The 27,100-nt window shown below is 46.3% G+C and overlaps 1 protein-coding gene across 2 annotated transcripts in view; it reads left to right on the forward strand.

Annotated features, from left to right (window-relative positions):
- Positions 1–27,100, forward strand: part of PLCL2 (phospholipase C like 2) — a 195,977-nt gene that overhangs the window by 109,391 nt on the left and 59,486 nt on the right. For both annotated transcript variants that reach the window (XM_008266046.5, XM_089332283.1), the window contains exons 2-3: positions 7,695–10,181; positions 12,601–12,804. In XM_008266046.5, the coding sequence (XP_008264268.4) occupies positions 7,695–10,181; positions 12,601–12,804 (2,691 nt within the window). The remainder of the gene's footprint in view (positions 1–7,694; positions 10,182–12,600; positions 12,805–27,100) is intronic.

The following is a 27,100-nucleotide window of genomic DNA, read 5'->3' on the forward strand; positions in this document are numbered from 1 at the left end:
TGAGGGACTATGGTTCTTTAAAAGAGAACAAGTTTTCCTATAACACTATTCATTACTTGCAGTGTATTTGTAAGCTAGTAGTCAAGCTGGATGTAGGTGGATCTCCTGGAGGTCACCTTGTTTGTGGTTCTTTGCACCTTGCTTTCTTCTCTAGCTGTCTTTCTCTTTATAATTGGTTTTTGGCAGTTTGGCAGTAATATGTTTAGGCGTGTATGTCTGTGGCTGTATGTGTCTGTGTTTGATCCTGCTTAAGCTTCTTAGATCAGATTTTGGAAAATTCTAGGCATTATCTTTGAATATTCTACCCTGTTCTCGGTCTTTTCCTACAAACACTCCATTTTCACATATGCGAGAGAACAGCTCTTGGATGCTGCTATGTATATTTTTTCACTCTTTTGTCTCTGTGTTTTGATTTTAATAATTTCTATTGGCCTGTCTTCACTGATTCTTCCTTGGCTGTGATTAGTTTGCTTATTAGCCTATCAAAGGAATATGTCATCTTGATAGCATTGTTTTTTAAAATAGCACTTCCATTGTACTTTGGGTAATTTCCATCTTTCTGTGGAAACATACCATCTAATTATGTACGTTGTCCACTTTTTCTGTTAAATCAGCTATTGTTGTTTTGAAATCCTCATCTAATAGTTCTCACTTCTGGGTCATCTCTGAGTCTGACTCTTTTGATTGCATTATTTCTTGATAATATGTTGGCTTTTTTCTTGCTTTTATGTGTCCTGTAATTTTTACTGAATGCTAGACATCATGTTTAATAGACTGATGTAAATAATATTTATGTTCAGAAGTGTGTGTGCCTCTTCTTCCTCCAGGTCACTAGTGTTGGGGAAGATGAGTCAGTGTAGTGAGTAATTGAGCCAAGTTTAGGATATGAGTCGCCATTGTTGCCTTCAGTAAAAGGCCAGTAAGTGGCTTCAGATTCCTCCACTGTCACCTTGTGTCTAGGCTAGGAGGTGGGGTACCAGGGGGGTTACTCAGTGCTCCTGCCCTACTTGTAGCCAGCAGCTATGAAGTTCTGTCGAGAGGAGTCTCTTTCCATGCCCTCATTCTTCCTCTGGTGGTAGACTGTTTGCTACTGAGTGCTCGTCTTCTGGTGGGGTCAGAGGCAGTTCCTGGCCTTCCTGCTCCAGTTTCAGTTTTAGGAAGCTGTGTGCACCTGGGCCTCGGGTGTGCCTTCACAGCATTCCTGCCCTGCGTTCTATGGCAGCCAGACTGCCTGTGTCAGTGTTGAATTTGGGCAGAAGAGAATTTCCTGCATCCCCTTGTTCACCGCAGAGCTCTGCGTTTAACTGTACAGTCTTCTGAGTCCCAAACACCCTGCTACCCCTTGGGGCGGTGTATCTTCACCTGTTTCTAGAGGAAATAAGTGTTGTTTCTACTGCCTTTCTCCCGGTGGCCTTCGGAGGTGGAGGGCTGGTCGCCCTTCCCACAGCAGCTCAGCGCTGTTGCTTCATGTGAAAGGAAGTGGAAGAAGTTTCATGCTGTCCCCCAGTGACAGCCATCACCTGCATGCCTGTGCCCAGGAGAGGGTCTCTTTCCTGCTCATCCCATAGTCTTTCTCAGGAGTCCCCGTGGAGACGACTTAGAAAGGAGTACAGACTCTTCTTGTGTCGGGGGATCCTAGTTATTCTAAACCAGGGCACCAGCTGCTGCTTGGCCTTTAGGAGTTCCTTAAAGTTTTAGCTGACTTCGCTCATTTGCTTCCAGGGTGGCCACCTCTCCCTTCCACACCATGGCCAGAACTGAAGCACCTTCTGTGTCCTTCTCTCTTTGGACGGAGAGGGGCTTGCCACTGTTTGGATCGGTTTCTCTGGTTGCCTTGTGACCAGAGCTCTCTGTTGGGTGGAAGAGAGGATGTCGTTTTACAGACTGGCTTTTTCTCACTAGGATGGCTTTCTGTACCCTAAAGCACCTGAACTTGCCTGATGACTTCTGAGTGACCCATAGCTTCCCGAGCCATTAGCAAATCCATGCCCTCACAGGCTCCTGGCCAGACGTGGGTGGGGGGAGCTTCTGCGTTGTGGGAGAGGAGGGCCCATCACAGGAGGCATCCAGGGGCCCGGAGCCTTCTGCTACTTGCGGTAAGAGGCCCTTCCACATGAACAAGAAGCATGGGACCATTCCTGCCTTCTCTCTGACTTACTTTATTTTTCAGTTCATCTTATTTTATAAAATGACCTTGAGAGTGGCCATTTTGCTCCAGATTTTTTTTTCTTTTTCTTTCTGCTCTTCTTAGAGAGCACATCAAAGCTTTAGCGATGTGTGGAACGCCTTGCGTGGCAGCCCTGGTGTGCCCAGCGTGACTTTCCCTTTTGAGTCAGAGTCATCGTTACTGAGCTGGGGAAAGGTCAGGCCTCGCTGTGCTCCTTTAGTGGACCTCAGGTCTTTCTGAATTTTGTTTTGTTTTGTTTTGTTTTGCTTCAATCCAGGGTTCCTCAACTCTCTTTAATTCTGGACCCCTTCTGCTAAACACAAAGATCCCATACCTTTCTTTAGTGTTATTTATAATCCCAACAAAATACCTCGACTCAGAAAGAACCAGAGGGTGAACTTCTGTTTAAACATTCCTGCCACATTCCCTCCTCTTCGGTGTCCCCGCCCGGCACAGCAGAACCACTGCCTAGACTTGTCGTTTGGGACCCGGCTGGGTACCCTGCATCTGAGAGAAAGCAATCAGGCTCTGGAAAGCAATAGGAAATGTAGTTCTCTTCTCGCAGGGCCTCAGCCCTCCACGTGCCTTGAGTCAGACACATCTTCTCATCCGCTCCCTCCCCTCCGTGATCAGCTGGATCCACTGAGTCAGTGTCTAGCACTTGGTTGCCAGCAGAAAAAAACGAGGCTCACCCTGTTTCTCACTTCATTTCAGCGTGAGGATTTGTGAAATTGCCCATAGCCGCCTATGAAATCGCTACCATTTCTTAAAAATCCCAGCTGGTAATTTTAATGATAGCATATTTTAAAAAATCTATTTTATTTATTTGTCTTCATTTTATTTGAAAAGCAAAGAGATAGAGACAGACAGAGATCTCCTACCCACTGGTTCCCTCCTCGAATGGCCACAACAGCCAGGGCTGGGCCAGACTGAAGTCAGGAACCCTGAACTCCACCCAGGTTCCCCAGTAGGGACTTAACCCGTGTACCATATGCCTGACCCAAGTGGTGGCCTATTTTCCGTGGCAACTTTCATTTGTTAGAGGACTCAATGTGGCTCCATCCATCTTAATGCTAAATATAAGTTCTGTAAACATTTTTATTGTTTTTGAATTTGTGGTGGTACAGAAAAAGCTTCCACAGCCTCTTTCCTGTTCATTCTTTTATCTAAAATCATTTCTAACTCAAAATTGTTGAGTTATGATGATTAATGTATAAACAAATCTTTGTGCTTCTTTCTCCATCTAAATTTTGTGATTTTCTATCGAGAAATAGAAAATTTCAGTGTTGATAGAGGAGTTTCTGTTAGGGTTTGGTTTTCTTCCAGGCTGGACTTTTTGTGTTTCTTCCTTCTCTTGGTGTTAAAAAGTGTTAATGATGTAACAGAAATGTATCAGTTGTCCAAATTTTCCTTTTTTTTTATGAGAAGTAGAAAGACAGAGGGGCAGATGGACAGAGAGAGCTCCCATCCTCTGTTCACTCCACAAATGCCCACAGTGGCCAGGACTGAGCCAGGTTGAAGCTGGGAGCTCAATCCAGGTCTCCTATGTGGGTGGCAGGAACCCCACTACTTGAGCCATCACTGCTGCCCCCCAGGGCCTGCTGTGCTCATTAATGCATTAGCCAGAAGCTGGGGTCAGGGGCCAGAACTAAACCTAGGCCCTTTGATATTGGGTGCAGGATTCTGAACCACTAGGCCAAATGCTCACCCCCTAAGTTTCCGTTTTGAATTCACCATGTGAAAGCTTTTTTGGTGATGAGTACTTAAAATTTACTCATTTATAGCCAGCTCAGCTCTGGGAAGTTATTTATATTCTTTTAAAAAATATTTTGATCCATCCCTGCCTCAGCGGAAACTGTGTGTGTGTGTTTCTTAGGTTTATGTGTTGGTGCATGTAGGTAACCTACATTTAGTGTACTTTGATGGTTTTTAAAAAGCTATATGTATAGCGCATACAGTGTGAGTACTTTTCATTGCTCAGTGTAGACTAACTTACATTATGAGTCAATACGGAAGGTAGAGTCCGGCTCTGCCACTGGCCAGTGGCTTAGCTGCGGCAGGTCTTCACCGTGGGGCTGAAGAATGGAAGCCAGGGTGATGTGAGTAGCAGTGGGATAAAGATAGTGGGAGCCAGGCAGTGTGGGACCCCAACTCCTGCCATTGGACCCCACTTCTCCTTCCCTCCCAGAAACATGCTTTTGTTCCCCCCTTCCTCCTGGCCCTGTGGAACCGGTTTGCCCACTTCTGTTGTCATCACATCACCTGTCTGCCAGCCAGCCATCTGACCTTGAGTGATGAGCTTCAGCTCTCACCTGTTCCCCTGTGGGTCTCTAAGCAAGCACACTCCACTCTCGGTGTTTTCTGATAGTTTTACCTGCTGGAGAGGAAGAGGAAGCAGACCTCTCCAGACAGGCCTTGGTGTTCTGTGGACAGGCCAGGATGGTTCCAGGCAGAGAGGGGAAGAAGAGACAGAAGGCTTCCAAGAAGGGGGTTCCTGCTGTCGTTATGTCAGTCCGTGCTCGGGTGGCCGCTGTGTGCACCTGTCTGCAATCAGTGACCAGAAGCCACCAGTGAAAAGCCAGGGCTTGTCTGTGGAGAAGTCAGGTAATGTTTCTAAAGCACAGAATGGTGTTAAAACCACAGGTCTGCCTGTGTGAGCAAGTGTGTATGTCATCAGCTTACTTTGCCGTTTGGCCTTCCCCCTTAATAACAAAGAAACCTATGATCTTGAAATGCATAATTTGTAATAAATTAAAATATTCATCAGCATGTTAGATTGATGGATTAAAGATTACCATGTTGAGAAAACACTGTAGATATTTCACGGATGAACACTTCCCTTTATCTTTGTGACTTCTTTTACTAGTGACACCTTTGAAATGCAATTTGTAAAGCTTATGGAATGTCTCTACTGAGTTTGCATGTGTCTTTATTACAGGTAAATGAAAATGTATCTTTTTAAAAGTGAAAACATCCTTCATTCTGAAAAATAGGAAATTTATACATTTGTTTCATGCCTATATGCATGGCTGATCGCAAATTTAATTTCATGCCTACTCACTTGAATAGATGAAATAAAATCTATGCTTTAGGGATTTGGAATGGCTATAATTCAGTGTGCTATCTAGATACAATTACCACAGTTCTTACCTTTTTTGCATTTTATTGTTCTGAGGATTCAGTTGTAGAGAAGCAATCTGCCTTGGGGCTCTTAGGCTTTATCTTGGCACTCAGATCACAAAGCCCTTATGGTTCATTTTGAAACTTTAAGGAAAATGATACCCATATGATTTAAAGTTTAAGTTTAATTACCTTCTGCAAATTACTTAGAAGTGTCGGTAGACAAAAAGCAAAGTGATTTTTGAATTCCAGACATAGAGAATAGCATAATAGCTTTTTAAAACATAGAGAAGAGTTATTCAAACTAGATTCTATGCAGAGCAGGAAAATTAGAATTTCCTTAGTATAATATTTTGCATGTTCTTTTCTTTATTGCCACTTAAGTTATATAATTTCATCCTCTATCCCTATTCCTCATTTTTTACTAAAATGACTTACTGAAAATCTATCATCTGTGTCATACACCCCCTGAAAAGCAATCTCATGTTTTAGGTTAAAATTGTGAAAGATGTTTTGAAGTCATTTGAGTAATGAAGGACTCTATATACAGAGAGCTTAAATACACTGATAGCTGTGAATATCAATCCCTAAACATGTGGGACGACGTTACATTAGGCAGGGAGGCTGGCCAGCGCCGCGGCTCACTAGGCTAATCCTCCGCCTAGCGGCGCCGGCACACCGGGTTCTAGTCCCGGTCGGGGCGCCGGATTCTGTCCCGGTTGCCCCTCTTCCAGGCCAGCCCTCTGCTGTGGCCAGGGAGTGCAGTGGAGGATGGCCCAGGTGTTTGGGCCCTGCACCCCATGGGAGACCAGGAAAAGCACCTGGCTCCTGGCTCCTGCCATCGGATCAGCGCGGTGCGCCGGCCGCAGCGCGCTGGCCACGGCAGCCATTGGAGGGTGAACCAACGGCAAAGGAAGACCTTTCTCTCTGTCTCTCTCTCTCTCACTGTCCACTCTGCCTGTCAAAATAAATAAATAAATAAATAAATAAAAAAACATTAGGCAGGGAGGCTGAAGATGACATTATTAAAGATGCAAACTTCTTGAGAAAAAGGTGCTTCCTGAAGTTTTCCTTTGGGAAGCATTAGTGCTATATTAATACTAGGAGTATATGAATGACAGCTGTCCTAAGCATTAGCCTGGTACACAGTAACAGGCTTTAACCAGTTCAGCTCTGGAAGTTTAGAAGCATTTCCAGTTGGAATCTAGGGCTCCTTCTTAGATGTAACACAATGTAACAGTGATACCTATCTGTCCAGGTATTAGACAGTGGCTAATCTCAGTCTCTGAAGAGCCAGGTATCTCTGTTGGAATTCCAGTGTCTACTCATTAAGCACACACTTTAATGATTCATGCTTAGCTGTTGCTGGTCATTTGATACTTACAGTTCCCATAGTTCAGACATGGTGGCAAGGCCAAGTGGCCAGGAGACAGTTGTCACACTTTGGTGTACCTACCCATCAGGTGGAGGTGCTGCCAGAAAAGCAAATTTCTGCCACCACCCCCAGAGATCTGATTTCATGGGACTAAGAATCAGCACTATAAACAGAAAGCCTAGGTGATTCTGAGGTCAGAGGTGTGACGAGCCTTCAGCAATGTTCATGTAGGAAAGGAACATTCAACAAGACCTTCCTCATGTGGGCCTGTGGTCTGTACTGTTGGACAGGCCCTATACTCAGAAGGGCCAGACATTAGGGCTTAGAGATTAATGGTCTTCTAGCCCCTTCTGGAAATTCATTATAATGTTGGAGAAAGGAGTCTTGCATTTTCATTTTTCCCTGGGCCCTGAAAATTATGTGGTCTGTTTTGTATACATGATTTTATTGTATGGTAATGAAACTGTGTTTCTTAGCAAACATGAATTGCAATTATTCAATAACAAGTTCTTACCTGTTGGTATTAGGCTGTAAACTCCAAGACCACTTGTGCTTTAGACATGAATGAATATCATTAATCACAGGACTCAGAATAGGAAATCCTGGGGCCAGCATTGTGGGATAGCAGGTAAAGCTGCTGCCTGCAACACTGGTATCCCATATGGGCACAAGTTTGAGTCCCAGCTGCTCTACTTTCATTCCAGCTTCCTGGTAATGACCTGGGAAAGGCAGTGAAAGATGGCCCAAGTGTTTGGGCTCCTGTCACCCATGTGGGAGACCCAGATGAAGCTTGTGGCTCCTAGCTTTGGCCTGGCTCAGCCCTGACTGTTGCGGCCATCTGGGGAATGAAGCAATGGATGGAAAATCTCTCTCTCTCTCTTTCAAATAAGATAAATCTTTAAAAAAAAAAAAAAAAGAATAGGAAATCCTATTAGCATAATTTTATCCAAGGAAGTTAAGTTTTTACTCCTACTACTGAACATAGAAGCCTGTGGTCATGCTATTTTAATACATTATTTTTTTTTCTCCCAGGATGGCACAAAACAGAAAAGGGAACGGAAGAAGACAGTGTCGTTCAGCAGCATGCCGACAGAGAAGAAGATCAGCAGTGCCAGCGACTGCATCAACTCAATGGTTGAGGGCTCGGAACTCAAAAAGGTCCGCTCCAACTCTAGAATATACCATAGGTATTTTTTACTGGATGCCGACATGCAGAGCCTGAGGTGGGAGCCATCGAAGAAAGATTCCGAGAAAGCCAAGATCGACATTAAATCCATCAAGGAAGTGAGAACAGGAAAAAACACTGACATCTTCCGCAGCAATGGCATTTCCGACCAGATATCTGAAGACTGTGCATTTTCAGTCATTTATGGAGAGAATTATGAGTCACTTGACTTGGTTGCCAACTCTGCAGATGTTGCAAACATCTGGGTAACAGGACTGCGGTACCTAATCTCCTATGGAAAACATACCCTTGATATGTTAGAGAGTAGCCAAGACAACATGAGGACTTCTTGGATTTCACAAATGTTTAGTGAAATTGATGTAGATAACCTTGGACACATAACTCTGTGTAGTGCTGTGCAATGCATCAGAAACCTTAACCCTGGTTTAAAAACAAGCAAAATTGAGCTCAAGTTCAAAGAGTTGCACAAATCAAAGGATAAAGCTGGTACTGATGTCACAAAGGAAGAATTTATTGAGGTTTTCCATGAGCTTTGTACTAGACCTGAAATTTATTTCCTTTTAGTTCAGTTTTCAAGCAATAAAGAATTCCTTGATACCAAGGACCTTATGATGTTTCTCGAGGCGGAACAGGGTGTGGCACATATAAATGAGGAAATAAGCCTTGAAATTATTCACAAATACGAGCCATCTAAAGAGGGTCAGGAAAAGGGCTGGCTCTCCATTGACGGGTTCACGAATTACCTTATGTCACCTGACTGTTACATATTTGATCCAGAGCATAAGAAGGTGTGCCAGGACATGAAGCAGCCCCTGTCCCATTACTTTATAAACTCATCCCACAACACGTATTTAATAGAGGATCAGTTCCGAGGCCCCTCCGACATCACGGGCTACATTCGAGCTCTGAAGATGGGCTGCCGGAGTGTTGAGCTGGACGTGTGGGACGGGCCAGACAACGAGCCGGTCATCTACACAGGCCACACCATGACGTCTCAGATAGTGTTCCGCAGCGTCATCGACATCATTAACAAGTACGCCTTCTTCGCGTCCGAGTACCCTCTCATCTTGTGCTTGGAGAACCACTGCTCCATTAAGCAACAGAAGGTAATGGTTCAACACATGAAGAAGATCATAGGAGACAAGCTCTACACAACGTCACCCAACGTCGAGGAATCTTACCTGCCGTCCCCGGACGTCCTGAAAGGGAGAATACTGATCAAAGCCAAGAAGCTGTCCTCGAACTGCTCTGGAGTAGACGGGGACGTGACCGACGAGGACGAAGGAGCAGAGATGTCGCAGCGGATGGGGAAGGAGAACATGGAGCAACCCAACAACGTGCCCGTGAAGCGATTCCAGCTCTGCAAAGAGCTGTCTGAACTGGTCAGCATCTGCAAGTCTGTCCAGTTCAAGGAGTTCCAGGTGTCATTCCAGGTTCAGAAGTACTGGGAAGTCTGCTCGTTTAATGAAGTGCTGGCCAGCAAATATGCCAATGAAAACCCCGGGGACTTTGTCAATTACAACAAGCGTTTCCTTGCCAGGGTCTTCCCCAGTCCCATGCGAATTGACTCCAGTAACATGAACCCTCAAGATTTCTGGAAATGTGGTTGTCAGATCGTGGCCATGAACTTCCAGACGCCAGGCCTGATGATGGACCTGAACATCGGCTGGTTTAGGCAGAACGGCAACTGTGGCTACGTCCTCCGGCCCGCCATCATGAGGGAGGAGGTGTCCTTCTTCAGCGCCAACACGAAAGACTCCGTCCCGGGGGTGTCGCCTCAGCTCCTGCACATTAAAATCATCAGCGGGCAGAACTTCCCCAAACCCAAAGGGTCCGGTGCCAAAGGGGACGTGGTGGACCCTTATGTCTACGTCGAGATCCACGGCATCCCTGCTGACTGTGCAGAGCAGAGGACAAAAACTGTGCACCAGAATGGAGACGCTCCCATCTTTGATGAGAGCTTTGAATTTCAGATCAACCTGCCTGAGCTGGCCATGGTGCGCTTTGTCGTGCTGGACGATGACTACATTGGGGACGAGTTCATCGGCCAGTACACCATTCCCTTCGAGTGCCTGCAGACGGGCTACCGCCACGTCCCCCTGCAGTCCTTGACGGGGGAGGTCCTGGCTCACGCCTCCCTCTTTGTCCACGTGGCGATCACGAACCGAAGAGGAGGAGGGAAGCCTCACAAGCGGGGCCTCTCTGTGAGAAAGGGGAAGAAGTCCAGGGAGTATGCGTCCTTGAGAACGCTGTGGATTAAAACTGTAGATGAAGTGTTCAAGAATGCCCAGCCCCCGATCCGGGAAGCCACGGACCTGAGAGAGAGCATGCAGGTGCGCGCCCGCGTCTCAGTGTTTACCCAGCACTTCTCCCACTGGGTGCCCTCCATGGTTTACGTATATACAATTGTATTTCAATTTTCAGTGCTTTGTCGATTCCAATCGGTTACTAGAATGTGTACCACTATTCTCATTTTTCAAATTTAAATTTACATTCCCAAAACTGCAGTTGTTATTGAATACATTAATTACATGGTAAAACAAACCAGTCTTGTTGCTGACCTACCCTCACCCGTTAATCCCTGTTAATGTCTACCGAACAGTTCCTTATTTTTTTTCCCATAGCGAGCATGGGAATCCCTGGTATTTCTGAATGTTCCTTAGCTGGAACACAGATGGATGATCTGTCAAAAATAAAAGAGATGTAGCTCAAAGTAAAGGACTTGTTCCAGTCCCATCTGATGGCACCGGAGTACTGAGGAGGTAATAGGCCTTTAAATGAGCCATTGTGTTTGCCTATCGAACTCCTCTTGATTTTAGAGGGTAAATGATTGTGTGTAAGTAAAACACTCATGGTGTCTGTATTTATTAGCCATCTGAAACAACAATTTGCTAAGTCAATATATATTGTGTCGAAGTAGTCAGTTAGGAATGAGGTCTCTAACCGAGGTTTGTCCGCATGTGAGTCAGTCCACGGGCATCGCGGAGCTGGACGAGAGCCTGCCTCACCAAGACAGCGGCCCCAGCCCAGCACAGTCTTGGGACGTGCTGCATGTGTGCGAGGTGCTCTGTGTGTGAGGGTTGTCTTTTAAATGTATTTTTCAAAATGACGCAGAATGACACCAGAAAATAAAATCTGACACAGGATATTCAACGTAGTTTTTTGTCTACTGGTTCTCTGGATACCGAATGAATACAAAAACTTCACAACAGGGAAATTTATTTTTCTTCTCTTGAGTTAAAAGCAGTACAGAAATGCAAAGGGCTTTCCGCTCCTCTGAGAGTGAGTGTGGGTTGGGGAACCCTCAGCACCAAGCCGGCCACGCTGTTGCCTGCCTGCTGGCTGCTGCAGTCACTGGATACAGAAGGCCTTGAGGCTTTTCCAGAGTGTGGGCGTCATCTTTTCAGAGCCACATGAGTGTGCCAGCCCGACAGAGTGGTCCGCGGGATGTTTAGAGAGCGCCTGTGGGACACGAGCAGTCCAGGCCTCAAGGGTGCAGCCGTGGACAGACAGATGGACTGCCTGCCCTTGAGGGTCTCGTACTCTGGAGGAGGGTGGCAGTGGAAAAGGGAGACAGACAGTGAGCAGGCAGAGAAAGAAATAGGACAGCTGTGGACACCAGTAGGGGAGGTGAAGACAGTAAGACCGGGAGGGGTGGCAGAGTCACCCAGAGACCCCCCTTGAGATGTCACAGTAAGGATTGCCTGTGCCACCGACATCTAGGAGCTCTTGAGCGAAATGATATAGGTTGATGCTCATGTTTGAAGACATGCTAATAAAAGCAAAATGCTTACATTTGAAATTAAAGTGTTGCTCATCCCCAAGAACCCGGGGAATTTGAGAGCAGAAGGCACAGGTTCTACGGGGCCTAGATCCTCCCCACTGGCCACCAGCCCGGCACAGACCAGGACCCCAAGTGCGCTTGGAGTCTCACTGTGAGTAGAGTCGACGTGCTGTTACAGCATGGTGATTGAAAGCACAGGCCTCAACATCACTAGGTTGCTGGTGAAATCTTGACTTCTTCACTTGCTGGCTGTGCAGCTGTACAGCCAACAGAGTTTATGGCTCAGGCTGCCGCTTCCTCCACCCCGCGGCTTGCTGTGAGGGTCGAGTGAGGGAACAGGTAATCAACATGCCTGAAACAGCTCGGCACTTGGCAAGTGCTCCGAGAATTTGACAGTGTTGAGGGGTTTCCTTTCGTGGACACTTGACTGGCAGACTCTGGTCATTGGAAAGCCAGAGAAGCACTGGGACAGGAGGAGATGCTAAGCGGGGAGGCCGGGGGCCAAGACACCTGCTTGTCAGCTGCTGCTCCAGGAACCAGCAGCAGCCTCCAACAGGTGAGAGGGATTCAAGGTCCTGCCTCACAAACAGCCCTTTCCTTTTTAGGATGAGTGGTTTATTTGATCCTTATTTTAAACCCGATTTGATTTTTCTAACGCAGAAGCCCATTTTTGTTGTTTGCTCATATTTGCCAGTCTTGGCTCTACTGTGAACTTTGATCTGAAAAGAGGCCTTGCCCTTTGGAAGAATTTGACTTATTTGCATTTCAGTACTTTTGATAAGTTTTTATTACAGATGTCTATAACTATGTTTACTTTGGAAAACAGCTACTTTTCCCAGACTCATTAGCCAAGTCTTCATAGCATCGCTAATAGCTGTTGTACCAGGTAGTTCAAGTGTAATCAGTGTTGTGTCCATGAGAAATTAAAAGCCCTGGTTAAAAATGCCACCTTCCCTTCCGTTTAACAGAGCGCGGTGGTGTCGTTCAAGGAGCTGTGTGGCCTGTCCTCTGTGGCCAACCTCATGCAGTGCATGCTGGCAGTGTCGACCCGCTTCCTGGGGCCCGACAACAGCCCGCTGGTGGTCCTGAACCTCAGCGAGCCCTATCCTACCATGGAGCTGCAGGGAATCGTCCCCGAGGTCTTGAAGAAGATCGTAACAACCTACGACGTGGTGAGTCGCTCCCTGTGCCTTTGTGCAGCCTGTGTGGTGCGAGAGCTCTCTGACGGCAGTGCACCAGCCACACTTTCGAGCTCCTGCTGAAATGCGCTTCACTGACCTGTGTTGGAAAAACGGCTCCCCTGACCTAACTGGATCTGAAAGAGTTTAGTGTTTCGTGGCTGTTTTAGAGAGCAGGATTCAGACACCGAGGTTGATTAAACGTTAGTTAGCGTCTCAGACACCACACCTGAACTGATTTCCTAAAGTGTGCACTGTTCTCCACACGCTGTAGGAAGGACTTGTTCTCCTGCAACCAGTCACTGATCCGTTCACTTTTGTTTTTGCATTCGTTTTTCAACTGGTAAAAGCAAGAAATTTAATTTAAATAAATAAATCGCAGACTGGCTTGACCAATGGCGTGCTATTTCCAAAAACGAAAGCTCTGAAGGTCAGAATGGGAAGATGTTTCTTTAGTCTATGGATAAATAAGTATGGCAATATGAGTCAGAAGAAAACAATGTTTAATTTTTTTACCAATTCATTAGCTTAGCCATGTGACAGTTGAGCTATTTCTTAGGTTCCTATGAAGCAGCCACACATTTGTAGCAGGTGTTTTTCATTCTCTGCTGTTTCCAGCTTGAAGTTCACGGCACTGTAAGAGATAGGAGAGACCGGACATTGGACGCTGCGTCAAGCTGCTGAGTGTAGCGCTCCCCCTGCTGCAGGAGGGAGGGAGTCAGGCTCAGGTGCGTCTGTGAGACCTGGGAGATGCACTGTGGGGTCCTGAAGCGGCCTCAGGGGCAGACGTGACCAGCTCCCGTCCTTGGGGAGCCGTCTCTGCACCACCTGCTAATGTGCATCCCGAGAATGTACATCACCGTTAGCAGGTGGTGCGGAGGGGCTGGGGAGCAGAGTCAGCACAAGCAGCTGTAAGCTCAGGTTCCTCTGCGAGGGAAATGGAAAGAAAGGAAGAGGGGGCAAAAGCAGAAACGTTTGGAAAGGTTTTCCGTGTTGTGACCCGGATGCAGTATGTGAGAGTTACGGCCGCTTTTTAAGTTTGAGCCACAGATAAAATCAGACTTCCTTCGTTGCCTAGGATCTAACAGGATTTACCCCTTTAGATGTTTCCCTGATTTCCTAGGCAGGCCTGCAGGGACATTTCTTTGTGGTAAGCTCTTTGGCAGGACTTACTGAGACTGGGGCAGCAGGCCCCCATGCAGGGGCCAACACGGTAGACGGGAGCTGGGGGCTGAGTGTTGATCGGGACAGGAGTGGCATTGTGGCCAGATTCTCAGGGTGTGAAAGCCCTGGTGGACGCCTGCCGGCAGCCTTTACAGCACCCACACACAGTGTCTGGTGCAGGAATTCTCAGTGCTGCTTTCCTCCCCGCCCCTTCCGCTTCCTGTCCAGCCAGTGACAACTTAGTCCGTAACCTTTATCTGTGTCTGTTAGAGCTGTGTGTGGTACAGTGATAAGACAGAATGTATTAGCTTGTTTAAAAGTTTTAAGTGGTGAAATTACTCTTATATGAAGTGTAATGAAAAAACTGCATTATAGCTTAAGGTTTATTGATTTGTTCTGTTTTTTAATTTTATCTGGTAACTGTTATAAAATATTTAAAATTAAATTCATATGATTACTGCAGCAATGTTATAACTTTTATGATGTTTCATGTTCCATTTTTTTTTACTGACTTCATAGTCCGTTACTTGTGGCAATTAATTTGTTAAACCTAGCGAGAAACCTGGCTTGAATAGTGCTGGGAAATGCACTGAAGGTCTTGGGCAGTCTGTAGCTTTAAATCCGGCTCTTTATTTTGTAACATTATGTTGAGCTTGACCCAGAATCAACTGACTTCCCATTTATAATTTCAGGATTTTTTTAATTTATAATTTTTTAATTTATAAATGAGAGTTAAGGTAGGTTGAGGAACTGCTGGACCACACTGCTGGGAGTACGTCTTCTTGGGAGGGCAGTACTGTGGTACCTCCTGAGAATTTACAGATATGTATTTGTCAATATTGTGATTACTTTTTTTATTTCTAGACGTTTATTAATAAAATAGCATGTCAGAAATGTGCCTGTTTCTTTGTGAAAAGATTCAGATCATGAAATGTGACCCACGCATAAGCCAATGTGGAGGCCAGCAAAGCAGATTCATGTGTAGCATGGGCACATATTCGAGTTTTCGTGGGACAGGCCCTGTTCCTGTACCTGTTGTCCTAACGTGGTTACTAATAGTTCTCCCTTCTGTTCTTATAAGCATCCCTGTTCAGATAAGTTGTTTTAACTCCCTCTAGGCCCTGGACCCTAGACCATCCTAATGGCTCTTAGGATTACCGCCAACAAACAGATCTTCAGAGCTGCCCAAATTGCGGTTTTACTCTATCTATGGGGTCCCTGTTGGCCTTACCTGTGGTTGAGTGAGAGCCTGGGACCGACTCAGGAAGGCAGGTGTAAGACTCCTCGTTGGACAAGGCAGGTTAAGTAGGGACTGGGCTGGGATGGAAGAGGGGAATGGCCGAGTACTGAGAGCAGTGCAGGAGCCCGGACACAGCCTTGTGGGATGGAGGGCACCCGCTGCACCTGTAGGCTCGGGCAGGCAGGTGGCCTTTTCCCTCCTGGTGGTGAACCAGGACCCTAGGGCTGTGCCAGAACCCAGAGCCAGCACGCGACCGCCGTAGGTGAGGAGACTGCGGTTCGGTCAGAAGGGGCCTCATGCTGTCAGGCTCACTGGGCAGCCTGGTCTTTAAATGAGGCGTCCTTGTCCCTGTGAGCCCCGTGTCCCACGTCCCGAAGCGCTTCATCCCATTTCTCCGGCACTCAGCCTGTGAGGGCTCAGCTTGTCCCCCTGGGTCATCGAGACTCCCCTCGTGGATTTGCCCTGGTTGAGTCTGTTAAGGGAAGTGACCCTTGGGTCCCTCTCTTTATATCAACAGAAGGGAGCTGGCTTCCACGGTTCAGTCACATTGGACTCTTACCCAGCACCCTGTATTGACCACACTGCCACGTTCAATGTATGTCATGCCTCGTGGTAGTTCAATAAACAATCAGCTTGCTTTTTAGTTATGATGTCATGTTAAATTCTTCTTTAGTGGAAATATATGTGATATTTAATTGAATTTTTCAACAAAACAAAAAATGATTGGTGTATTTCCACAAAGATACCAGTAATAAATTATTGCATTCATTTATAAGCTCTTACCATGTGCAAGATATTTAAAGGAATTACATAAGAGCAGAATCCCATATTCCTTGTGGAATGTAACAGGAACACAGAGAGTAATTCCAACAGATATTTATTGAGTACCTACTGTATACCAGTGACTGTTCTCAGCAATATGACTTCCTTTGAGGAGCTTATTATAGTTTAATTGAAGAGATGCAGTATGTCCATGAGCAGTTAGTTAAGATGATGGCAGGTATGAAGGTAAGTAGGTAGGTATTTAAAATACAAATAGAACACTTATTTGGGTGTTCAATGGAGAGAACGTTCAGTTTCAGGTTTCAGGATTAGGAAAGCTTCCAGGAAACACCAGCCTTGCAGCTAGACCTTTGAGGGGGGTCAGATTTTGACTGGTGAAGGTAAAAGGGAGGCTGTTGCAAGCTAAGCTCCCAGGGTGAAAGCCACTCAGCCGTGGGAAGCCTGCATTCTGGGAAATCCAGGTGCGAGGGCCACTGCTGCACGTCCCCAGGAGTCCTTGCGTGTTGTGAGCAGAGAGGGCTCTGCCCAGAGCCAGGCTTGGTGGAATCAGAGCTGGAGTGGGGAGAGCCCAGAAACCCCCTGCCTGAGGCCTTTATTTTGCAGGTGAGAAAAATGGAGACGTCGTAGTGAATCAAATTAATGACAGAACGTTAGAGCCTTCATAGTCCCTCTGTCCAGTATTTCTTCTGCAGTCCAGATCAGGGAGTATTTAGCTGAGTGATCAATATACCAGCGAAACCTGGGTGTCTTCAGTAATAATGATGTACGGTTGCTCTTGGAGGGCTCCTGCAGTCATCTGCCTCTTATTTGTGATTCTTACTCCCCTTGGGGGTGGGAAATAATTCATTTTACATACCCTGATGTATGTACAAGGCAGATCTAATGAAGTTAAAATAAGGAAGGCTCTAATCAATAGTTAGATCATATTTCCCTCAAAGAAATTTGATCATAAGTATCTGAACATACCTGTTGTATTATTACTTAAGAAAAATTTCAACATTTTACTTAAAATTGATATAAATGAACTTGAATACGCCTGCTATTTACAATCAAGTAGCAAGTTTGCTTTCTCCTCTTAGTAAGACTGGTAAAGATAAGGATTGTGTGGCCTGCATTTAGGAGGTCACAGTGAATCCCAGCTGCCCTCAAACACACAGTATTCATTGAAAAAAAAAAAAAAAAAAGATTGATTGATTTGAAAGTCAGAGTTACAGAGAAGGAGAGGTACAGGCAGAGAGAGAGAGAGAGAGAGAGATCTTCCATCTGCTGATTCACTCCCCAAATGGCCACAACAGCCAGCACTGGGCCAGCCAGGAGCCAGGAGCTTTGTCTGGGTCTCCCATGTGAGTGCAGGGGCCCATGGTCTCGGGCCATTTTCCACTGCTTTCCCAGGCAAATTAGCAGGGAGCTGGATAGGAAGTGGAGCAGCCAGGACTCAAACTGGTGCCCATATGGGATGCCAGTGCCGTAGGCGGCCGTTTTACCCACAAGGCACAGCGCCAGCCCCCAGAGTATTCTTAAGAACGGATCTGTGCTGTGCTTCAGTGTGTCCTCCCCATCCGTATAAATGATTTAATTCATCATCTCCTTAAGCTGAAGTGATTTTTTTACCATCCTTTTAATATTGATGAGAGTGATAATTCAGCTCTCTAGCTATCTTTGTTTATTAGATTCAGGTTTGCCATCTGGTTCAGACTAGAATTTTTAAAATTTTATGAGATCTGTACTAACTAAAGACCAAAGGAGGCAGCACGCCTCTTCTACAAAGAGAAAACATTGGGAATTTAAATATTTTGTGAGGTATTACATAAAAAGAAAAGTTTTTTTTTAAAGTTTCCTCATTGATTTTGCTACAGCTTTTTTTGAAATGTGAAATATGCCTCAATCGCTTTAATTAAAGTCATAGGGAATGAAAAGGAGAGGAAGGAGTAAAGAAAACGAGACCCCGCCCTCATCCAGGGAGTGGGCTTGGCCATCCAGAGTCCCTGCATAGAGAGGATGCGTGCACCCATCTTTCCTTTGGAGCTCCTCTGTCTCCGCTTCCCGTTTGAAATTAATTTGTTTTGATCTTTTCCTTACAACTTCGCAAAAATCTTCATTCTAATTGCCTCCGGGTTTAAGCAAGGACACATACTCTGAGGCATGCATCCGCATAGGAGACAGTGGAGTTCTTTTTAAAGAGAAGGCCACGATGCTTTGTCTAGGGAGACATCATTTGCTGGCTGTGACTGGTTTTATGTAAGTTGCCGAGCAGTCTCCTTTAACACATGACTGTTTATTAAATAAAACAAGTCTCTTTAAATAAAATATGTGAGGCGAAGGTTCTCCTCACTCCGAAAGGTCGTCAGCTGGCGTGCCGCAGCAGGGACGTTCTGCTGGGCTGTCGGTGAGGTTTCCTGTGCTTCCTCTTGCCACTGCTTTATGCAGTGAAAAGATAAATCACACTTTGTAATTAATGGAGTCGGCTGGTCTGGGCCAGGCCAGAGAGGTTCTGGAAAGAGGTTACTATTGATCCCTGTCTCCTCTGTGGCTCTTTTTATCACTCTTCTGCCTGAGAACTTGACATTAAAAGCTTCTTTTAATTGAAGTTGTCAACTTTACCGACGTTTATACCTGTAGACAAAAGGCCAAATAGAGTTAACGTGCTTTGCTGGAAGAGTGAATTTGCAAAGGGTGAAAGATGGAAAGAGGGAGGGACGGATTCAGAAAGGGGGGAAAGGAGAGAGAGAGAGAGAGAGAGCGAGCAGGAAAAGGTGGCTTCATCCTGCAGAGGGAAGATCAGAAACCCAAAGGCTGCAATTTGATTTGGTGACTGTGGTGCAGCTGATGATGTTTCCAGAAGCAGTATGTCTGGAATCAGAAAAGCCGCGTGGCTAACCGCTCCAGAATGCTTCGAGTTGCTGAGCCACTGGAAGGGAACGGAAATGCTGACTTGAGAGAGTGTGGTGGTGGCCTCCCACGTGTCGCGGTCAGGTGCAGCAGCTGCCAGTCGGCAGGAGCAGCGAGGAGGTTTGCGGAAGGCAGAGCTTCGGGGCTTGCGTGTGGTGGTGATTGCCACGCGTTATTTTGGATCCAGTGTTCTAGCTTTACATGTCTCCGGAGAAACCACGCACACGTATTTAAAAGGCTTTTCATCCATACACTTTCTGGATACTAAGCCGGGAACAGTTGGGGAGAGAGTGTCATTTTAGAGGCTGACAGCCCCTTGACAGAGACATCATCACGTAGCAGTTTTTATCAAGCCAGTTCCAAACCCAGCTGCAAAGCCTGCATAGGTCAGATGTTGTCGATGGAGTCCTCAGGACAGTGTGGGGAGGCGGTGTTAAACAAGCCTGCATGCCAGCTGTCCGATGTGAAGTGTCTAAGCAAGTCAGGAAGCAGTGCGACCATATTGCTGAGTGAGAAATGCGGACCTGCTGTTGGTGCAACTCTGGCTCTTAGATGGAGCTCACCTGAGCCGGAGCCAGCTGGGCAGCTGGTGGTTTGGGGTCATGTTTGATGGGGTCTCCAGGGTCTGTCTGATCTGTCTAGCGCCTTTCTGATGCTGTTTCAAGGCACAGAGGCAGAGTGTTTATTTTTGAATCACTTTATTTTCCTAAATCTGATGGAAAATGTTTATAAAATATATCTGAAGCCAAAAACTCAAGAAAAGTTAGGGAACTTCTTTCTAAAGCTATGCTTAATTAAAAAAAAAAAAACATTACATTTTTTATAAAACTATTATCATTGAACTTCTGTAGTCTATTTTTTTTCTTCCTTTGCAAAAGCAGAGGAATTACTTCCTATGTTCCCTATCACATTCCACAAGGAAAATTGGATTTTGCTCTTGTATAATTCCTTCAAAGCTTATTTTTGATACATTCTCTTCTTGAGCAGAGAGGATTATTTTGTTTATGTTCCTGCAGTGGCTGAAGGCACCTCCTAACTTGCTTGCTAAGATCTCTCTCCATGCCTCTATAGGAAAGTAATTTTAAGAAAAAGGACTTTATACATCTTTAAAATTCTGTACGTATTCTGTAGGTAATATATGTCATCCTTTTTGGTCGGTCACCTGCACTGGCAGTTTTTCAAGACTAAGGAAACGTTTAGTCGCCTTATCCCGATTCGCTTACTGACCTTTGTGTCTCCACTGGATTTGGACTGAAGAGCCCTTGACTGAACAGAGTGGGCAGTGTCTCTCCATTTCTGTGGCCATTCTTTCAGTTCAGCCCTTTGTCACCTTGCGCCCAAGTGACAGAGTGAGATCAGGCGTTCACACTCAACCCAGATGAAAAAGAACAGGTAGCTTTCTCCTCTCTCTTGGGAGGAGCTAGGATGTCCCTAAATTTTAATCCTGTCTGGTGAACTTGACCTAGTGCATTAGTTGGCATGCTCTGCTTTGGACTGTAACTGCCCGGGTCTTTGGTGGAATGCTGAGTGTCTCAGCTGGCCTCTCCTTCCCTGTGCCCCTCCACAAAGAGGCTGCCTGCAGAGCCCGTGGTTGCTGGAGTCTCCCTTCTGTGTGTCTGCTGCTGAGCAGGCATCAAGCTCATGGCCCTGCTCCCCTCTGGGAGCTGGCTCTTCACCTGAGGCTGGCCGTGCGGAGTGGGGACACCAGGGCTGCAGGGATTGGGGTGGGCAGACTCCAGCTGTTCCCCCGCTGCTCCTGCCCTAGAGCTGCCAACCCCTTGGCGCCCTCCCTTTGTAGGTGGAGGGACATCTCTTCTACCTGAGGGGACAAAACTCTGTGGTAATTTAGAAAAATGGTTTCTCCTTGACGAATCCCAACTTTCCCGCCTGTTGTTTTCGGTGGAACTCAAGTAAAAATCTAATTTGACTTTTAAAACTGAGAAATGTCTTTCTGATTTTTAAGAGTGGTTCATCGCTCAAGCTCTGAAATGCCGCCTTTGCACAAGTAGAAAGCCCCAGCACAAAAGGATTTGTAAAATGTAGCGACAGATGTGAAAGGAAATAACATTTTTACCCTGTCACCAATGCCCCTGTGTGGTTGCTGAAGCCGCTAACCCTGCAACCATCTCCCGCCGTGGCAGCTCGTCTGTTGGCAAAGACTTCCTTCCTCAGTACCACCTAGAGGAAGGCCTGGGTATCTCAGCGAGGGGCCGGCAATTAGAGTCCAAAGTGCAGTGTGGCAGCTTCAAGATCTCTGCCAGCCAAGGATTATATGCTGATCACGGAGAGAAATGAGACAAGTTGTTCTCCAGGACCCTATTTTTAGGTGAATAGGATGTTTCTTAGAGCATATTGGAGAAGTAGTGTCCCTTTGGTCCATTGGAACTGATGAGGATCAGTAGCTAGCCAACTAATTGCCAAGAGAGGAAGAAAGGAGTGGTGGTAGAACAACTTTAAGGCATGCATCACCCCATGCATGCATTCTTTTAGCCATTAAAGCTGTCCAGCATCGAGATTTATGATGTGCTGTTGAGACATGCATCAGACACTACTAGTAATATGCAAGCGGTCTTAAAAAGTTTATGGAGAAACTGTACTTGGGTTTCAAAATTTTTTGCAGCAAAATAAACTTATGTTTTAGTCCCACTTCCCACAAACTTTCTAAAGTCCCCTTGTGCAGCCCTTTTTTTGAGAAGGTTTGCACAGCATCCTGTGTGATACCTTAGAAGTTTGCACTTTCGCGTCTGCAGCACGGTAGCTTCTCCACATCCAGTTCTGTGGACTGTGCTTGCCCTCTGTGAAGAGCAGTGATCGGAGAAGCAAAGCGCCTAACTGGCTTTCCGTGCATGGAAATTTGTACGTTGTTGTGCAGTTTGTGAGTTTCAATGCAGACCAGCTGACCTAGAACATGCAGCTCCTAGCCCACCGATGCATGCAGCTCACTTCTCCCCTCGTGTTTGGCTCCTCCTCCACCCCGGCTCCCTGTTTTCTAGAACCCAGAGGAGAGCCGTCCCTCTCTGATCCACAGCCTATGCTATGAGCACAGGCAGCTGGGCTGTGCACTGGCTACTTTGAAAGAGATATTGATGTGTTCCTCTTCATCGCTGTGAGCTTGCAGAGACCCGTGATAGAATCCGGGAACCTCTGTGGTGTGGAGTCCTCTTTCAAACACCATGCGCTCTGGGCCACACCCCACTGGAGGCCCCGGGAAAGGCATCCTCACTGTTGAACTTCACTAGTTGTCCTAACGGAGGCGGCTCCTAACCATCGGGAGAGGGAAGCCTCTGGTTGTCCCTCACCCCACCTGGGAAGGGGGCTGGCGGTCGTGGCCACCTGAGCCTGAAGTCTCCTGGGCTGTGTGAGATTCAGGCTGTTGTCCAGCCACTGAGTTAGTCATAATCTGCCTCAGTGATGGTGTTAAGAGTACTGCATTCGAAATGTGGCCTCCAGTTAACCAGTGAGAGTCACACATGTAAATTTCTTTTCAGAAGTGTTCTTTTTCAAAGATAAAAGGATGATTTGCTTAATATTGCATTGCGCCCTGTTGTTGTCCATATTCAGGTTAGAGCTTAGAAAGCAATGAGAGACCAGTGCAGTGGCTCACTAGGCTAATTCTCCGCCTGCGGCACCTGCACCCCAGATTCTAGTCCCACTTGGGGTGCTGGTTCTGTCCTGGTTGCTCCCAATGAAAATATAATTTTATTGTTTAGCATCTTGTTCTCAGTATTGTTCACTGAGACTGTAAATGCAAGATCCATCCATCAAGGATTAACCTAATCTGTTGCCAGCCATTCTCACGTCATTTAGAGCAGCACTTGTTATTCCCGTTCCCAAATTTGGAAGTGTTCAAGTCCAGTGGAGTTGAGTTGGAAAGGTTGAAGTTACATGAGACACTTTTTAAAATTTATTTTTATTTATTTGTTTGGAAGTCAGAGTTACAGGGAGAGAAGGAGAGATGGAGGGAGAGAGAGATCTTCCATCCCCTGGCTCACTCCCCAGATGGCCACAATGGCCTGGGCTGGGTAGGCTGGCCAGGAGCCAGGAGCTTCTTCTGAGTCTCCCGCATGGTCCATCTTCTCCTGATTTTCCTAAGCCATTAGCAGGGAACTGGATCAGAAGTGGAGCATCTGGGACATGAATCAGCACCCATATGGGATGCCGGCATGCAGGCAGTGGCTTTACCCTCTATGCCACAATGCTGGCCCTACTTGAGACACTTCTGTAAAATTGTTAAAGGTGATACATCAGTTTGTGAATGCAGTGACAAGTTCCTCTGTATTGGGGCCAGGTACTTCTTGGATATGCAATCACAATTTTAGATGACAGCTCTTTAAAAAAAATGGAGTGATTTGAGTAGAATCTAGTTCATTAAAGTGAAGCAATTGAAAGAACCAGTTTATACAAGAAGTCATGTATTTAAGAAATTTACAGTTTGTATTTATTTATTTTCATTTTATTTGACAGGGAGTAAGTGAGAGGGGGAGAGAGATCCTCCACCTACTGGTTCACTCCCCAAAGTCTGCAAACACAAGGGCTGGGTCAAATAGAGTCAGGAGCCTAGAATTCCATCCTGATCTACCACATGGGTAACAGGGACTCACGTATTTGGGCCATCTCTGCTGCCCTCTAGGACATAAAAAAGCAGGAAGCTGAGTGGGATCCCAGAGTAACTGGACCTTAAACCAGGCATTCCTTATGGGATCCTGGCTTAAGTATCCCAAGCTCTGACTTAAGCCACTGTGCCACTTACCCCAGGATTATTTTTGAGTAAATGCAATCGTTGGCACCTACTTGTGCCATCGTCCTCATCTTTTCTTGGGCAGTAGAGTGTACTAATTGCTGACCTTTTTTCTTGTACCTCTGTCCGTAGTCATGACCTGAGTGTTTTTTCCACAGCCTTTGAAGACGTAGCGACTTTTCTCCATATCTATGTGTTCCTACAGACAGCGTGTGACAGGGTGTAAACTCTGAGGTCCGTGTTTTGTCAGTAAGTTCCATTTGACCTCTTGTCTGTAAGAGGAGCGAAGTGTCAGCATTGCCTGTGGATTCCTTATTTCTCGATTTCACCTCAGTGGGAGGACCGTCCATGGCCTGCCCTGGACTTCTCACAACCACGTCTGCATGGGGCTCCCCTCTGCACATCAGCTGCTCTGTCAGCAGAGACTGCAGGAACTGTCACTTGTTCTGTTTCAACAGCTCCTGTTTTCTATTCTTTTCGCTTAACATTCCCCCAGATCACTGTGAAGTCATTAATGCCACTCATCCCACTAAAATAATCACCTTTAGCAGCAAAAAGCTGATTTTACTACCAGATGAATTTATTAGGAATAAAAATAGCATTTAATAATGGTTTTAAAGTCTTTTGTAACATAATTAGGGCATTTTAAGTTTAAACCATAAGAAAGTATCTCTCCCAGTAAACTCAGTGGGTGGATGGCATGATGTGTTCAGACTTAAGTTTAATTCTGTGCTTAATTACTAATTAGCTTAAAAGTAACATGTTAAGTGGTCTAAAACATTCATTTCTCTACCACATTAGTAGTAGTCAAATTTTTAGGGGTTACTGTTACAGACTTTTAAATGGAGACTTTATATAGGGGAGCTCTCATCTTAAAGAAATCTTTAATCCTAGTGTTTTCTTTGAAATCAGTGTTGACCATTCTAGTTTTCTTAGTAGTTATTACACTCGTACACTAGAGAGAGACCATATATTGTATATCATCGTTATATCATTGGATGGCATTAAACAATTTTGTCACTTATGGGATGCCATATAGCAAAATCTGTCTTGGGATTAGAAATGGCTCTTAGACTACTTAGGTAAATTTAATTGGTACGGAACTTGCTATTTTTAGTTAACTTCAGCAACTGAGCCCTGTCCTTGCTGTTGGATGGTAAAATTCTCCATAATCTAGATTTTCATTTACTGATATATCTAAACATGTTCGTCCTTTAAAAACACTAACTGTACTTGATTGTTAGGTTCTTTCCTAAAATATGTATGTAGTGTATCCAGTTATAGTTTATTGATTTATTAGAGAGACAGAGAAACACAGGCAGAGCTTCCGTCTGCTGGCATCCCTCAACGCTCGCGATGGCCAAGACTGGACTGCACCAAAGCTGGGACCCAGAAACGCAATCCAGGCCTCTCCTGGCAGGTGGCAGGCACCCAGCTACTTGAGCCATCACCTGTGCCTCCTAGGACGCAGGTTAGCTGGCAGCTGGACTCAGGAGTCGAGCTGGCTGTTGAACCCGGGGACGCCTCTGTGGGATGCATTTGTCTTACCCGCGTTCAGACGTGGTTGATCAGATTAGCGCCCCGTACTGGAGCTGCGTTACCTTGCACACTTCCAGTGCAGGATCAGCAGGTGGTGCCTCATGGCACATGTTAGAGCAGGAGGTGAGAAACTCCCATTTTGCTGTGCATCTCCAAAGCTAAGAATGATTTTTGCATTTTCAAGATGAGTGAAAGACTACTTCATGACACATGAGAAATTGTATCAATTTCAGATACCATGGTCCACAAGAAGGCTTCGTCGGAGCAGGACTTCTGTACATTGGCTGTTTTCTCACTGCACTGTCAGAGCTGGGTTACTGCAGCAGCAACAAAGCCTGAGCTCAGGGTCCTTTACAAGTTTGCAAGGGAGAGAGGAGGAGCTGGGTGGGGGAGTGGGGGCGGTGAGCCCCAGGCTGTCCTGACACTGCTTTTCAAGTTCACCCTTTGCAGATTCCAACTTTATTCTCGAAGGTTGGCCTCCCTCCCACCCTTGCTTCCGTGCAGTGCATTTTGAATTTTGATCTGTGAGACCCGGCATCCTCACTGCTGCCCGAGCACCCCTCTCCGGGAGGAAGCAGTCGGCCCTCCTCCTCCGCAGCCCTGCCTGCTCTGCTTGGGGGCCTGAAGAAGTCAGAGGCAGAAACTAGAGGGTGGGATGAACGCTTGCTCCACTCTCCATAGTGCCCGTGAGACGAGCACGCTGTGTCAGGAGAAAATGGTGACAGGCAACCCGAATTTCAGTTTATAGACCAAGAAAACCTGTAACAAATTCAACCTCATATGGAGTTAGTGCACCCGCGTCCCATTTCGGTGTGCCTGCTATGAGTCCTGGCACCTCACCTTCTGATTCAGCTTCCTGCCAGTAGTGTCCTTGGAGGGCGCAGATGATGGGTCACGTGCTGGAGTCCTGCCACACACATGGAGAACTCAGATGCGGTTCCTGGCTCCTGGCTTCTGCCTGGCCCAGCTTCGGCTGTTGTGGGCGTTTAGGGAGTGAACCAGCAGATGAAAGATTGAAAAATAGCATTTGCACTCTCTCTCTCTCTGTCTCTCTCTCTTTCTCAGCTTTGCAGATAAAAAAAAATGAAAATGAATAATTAAATATTTTTAAAAATAGAAATACTACCTTAAAAATAATAAATGCACACAAGCCCATCAAGGAGTGGAGTGTAAGTCTCAGCGCTCTTTTTCTCATTTCTTGCTGTGTGGAAGGCTTGGGCAGAGATGGGGGGGGGGTTGGGGGGGGCTCATCAGCCCAGCTTTCCCTTCACCCTCCCCTAAGACAGAGAGGGGCCTTCTCTCAAATTGTAAAATCCGGGCTGTGCTAAGCATGCTGTATATAAAGCCGTCTCACGAAGGATGGGACCGTGAAGAGTGCTGCAGAGGGGACCACGCCTGTGAACCCCTCCCCCACCAGGAAGACCCCTGCAGATGCCACACCCTGCTACTGTGTGTGCTATTCCTCTCACACTCAGCACAGCTAGTCGTTTATATTCATCCGCTTGATTCCTTTTCTAAAGAACCTCTTCCCTCCCCCAAGCCTGAACCCCTAGATAGCAGGGCCCATGTGTGTCCTGCTCACCCCCATCCCCAATGTGGACAGCAAAGCCAGGCACAGGGCAGACGCTCCACATACTTCTGATGAATGAATGAAAGTGATTTGGTCTCTGGGCTCAGAGAGCAGATGCGCTCCCACCCTATGTCTCTGCCCCACGTCTATGCCTGCATTTCCCTGAACTTGATTTTGATTTCTGTGTATGCAGAAACCCTGGGGGTAGAGCTGATAGCACTGGACAGTCGCAGCCATGTCCTGTGCAGTGAGTGGAGCCTTTGCCAGTCCGGGAAGAGCAGGCCACCTGAGTGCTTGCACAGCTCCACATGCTTGTGGGGTGTGTGAGGCCAGGGTCAGGAGAGGCCTGCCAAAGGAGCATCCCTGT

This window comes from Oryctolagus cuniculus, chromosome 4 (assembly GCF_051225735.1).
Source record: "Oryctolagus cuniculus isolate XC-2025 breed Fujian yellow rabbit chromosome 4, ASM5122573v1, whole genome shotgun sequence".
In the NCBI taxonomy this organism is placed as follows: Eukaryota; Metazoa; Chordata; class Mammalia; order Lagomorpha; family Leporidae; genus Oryctolagus; species Oryctolagus cuniculus.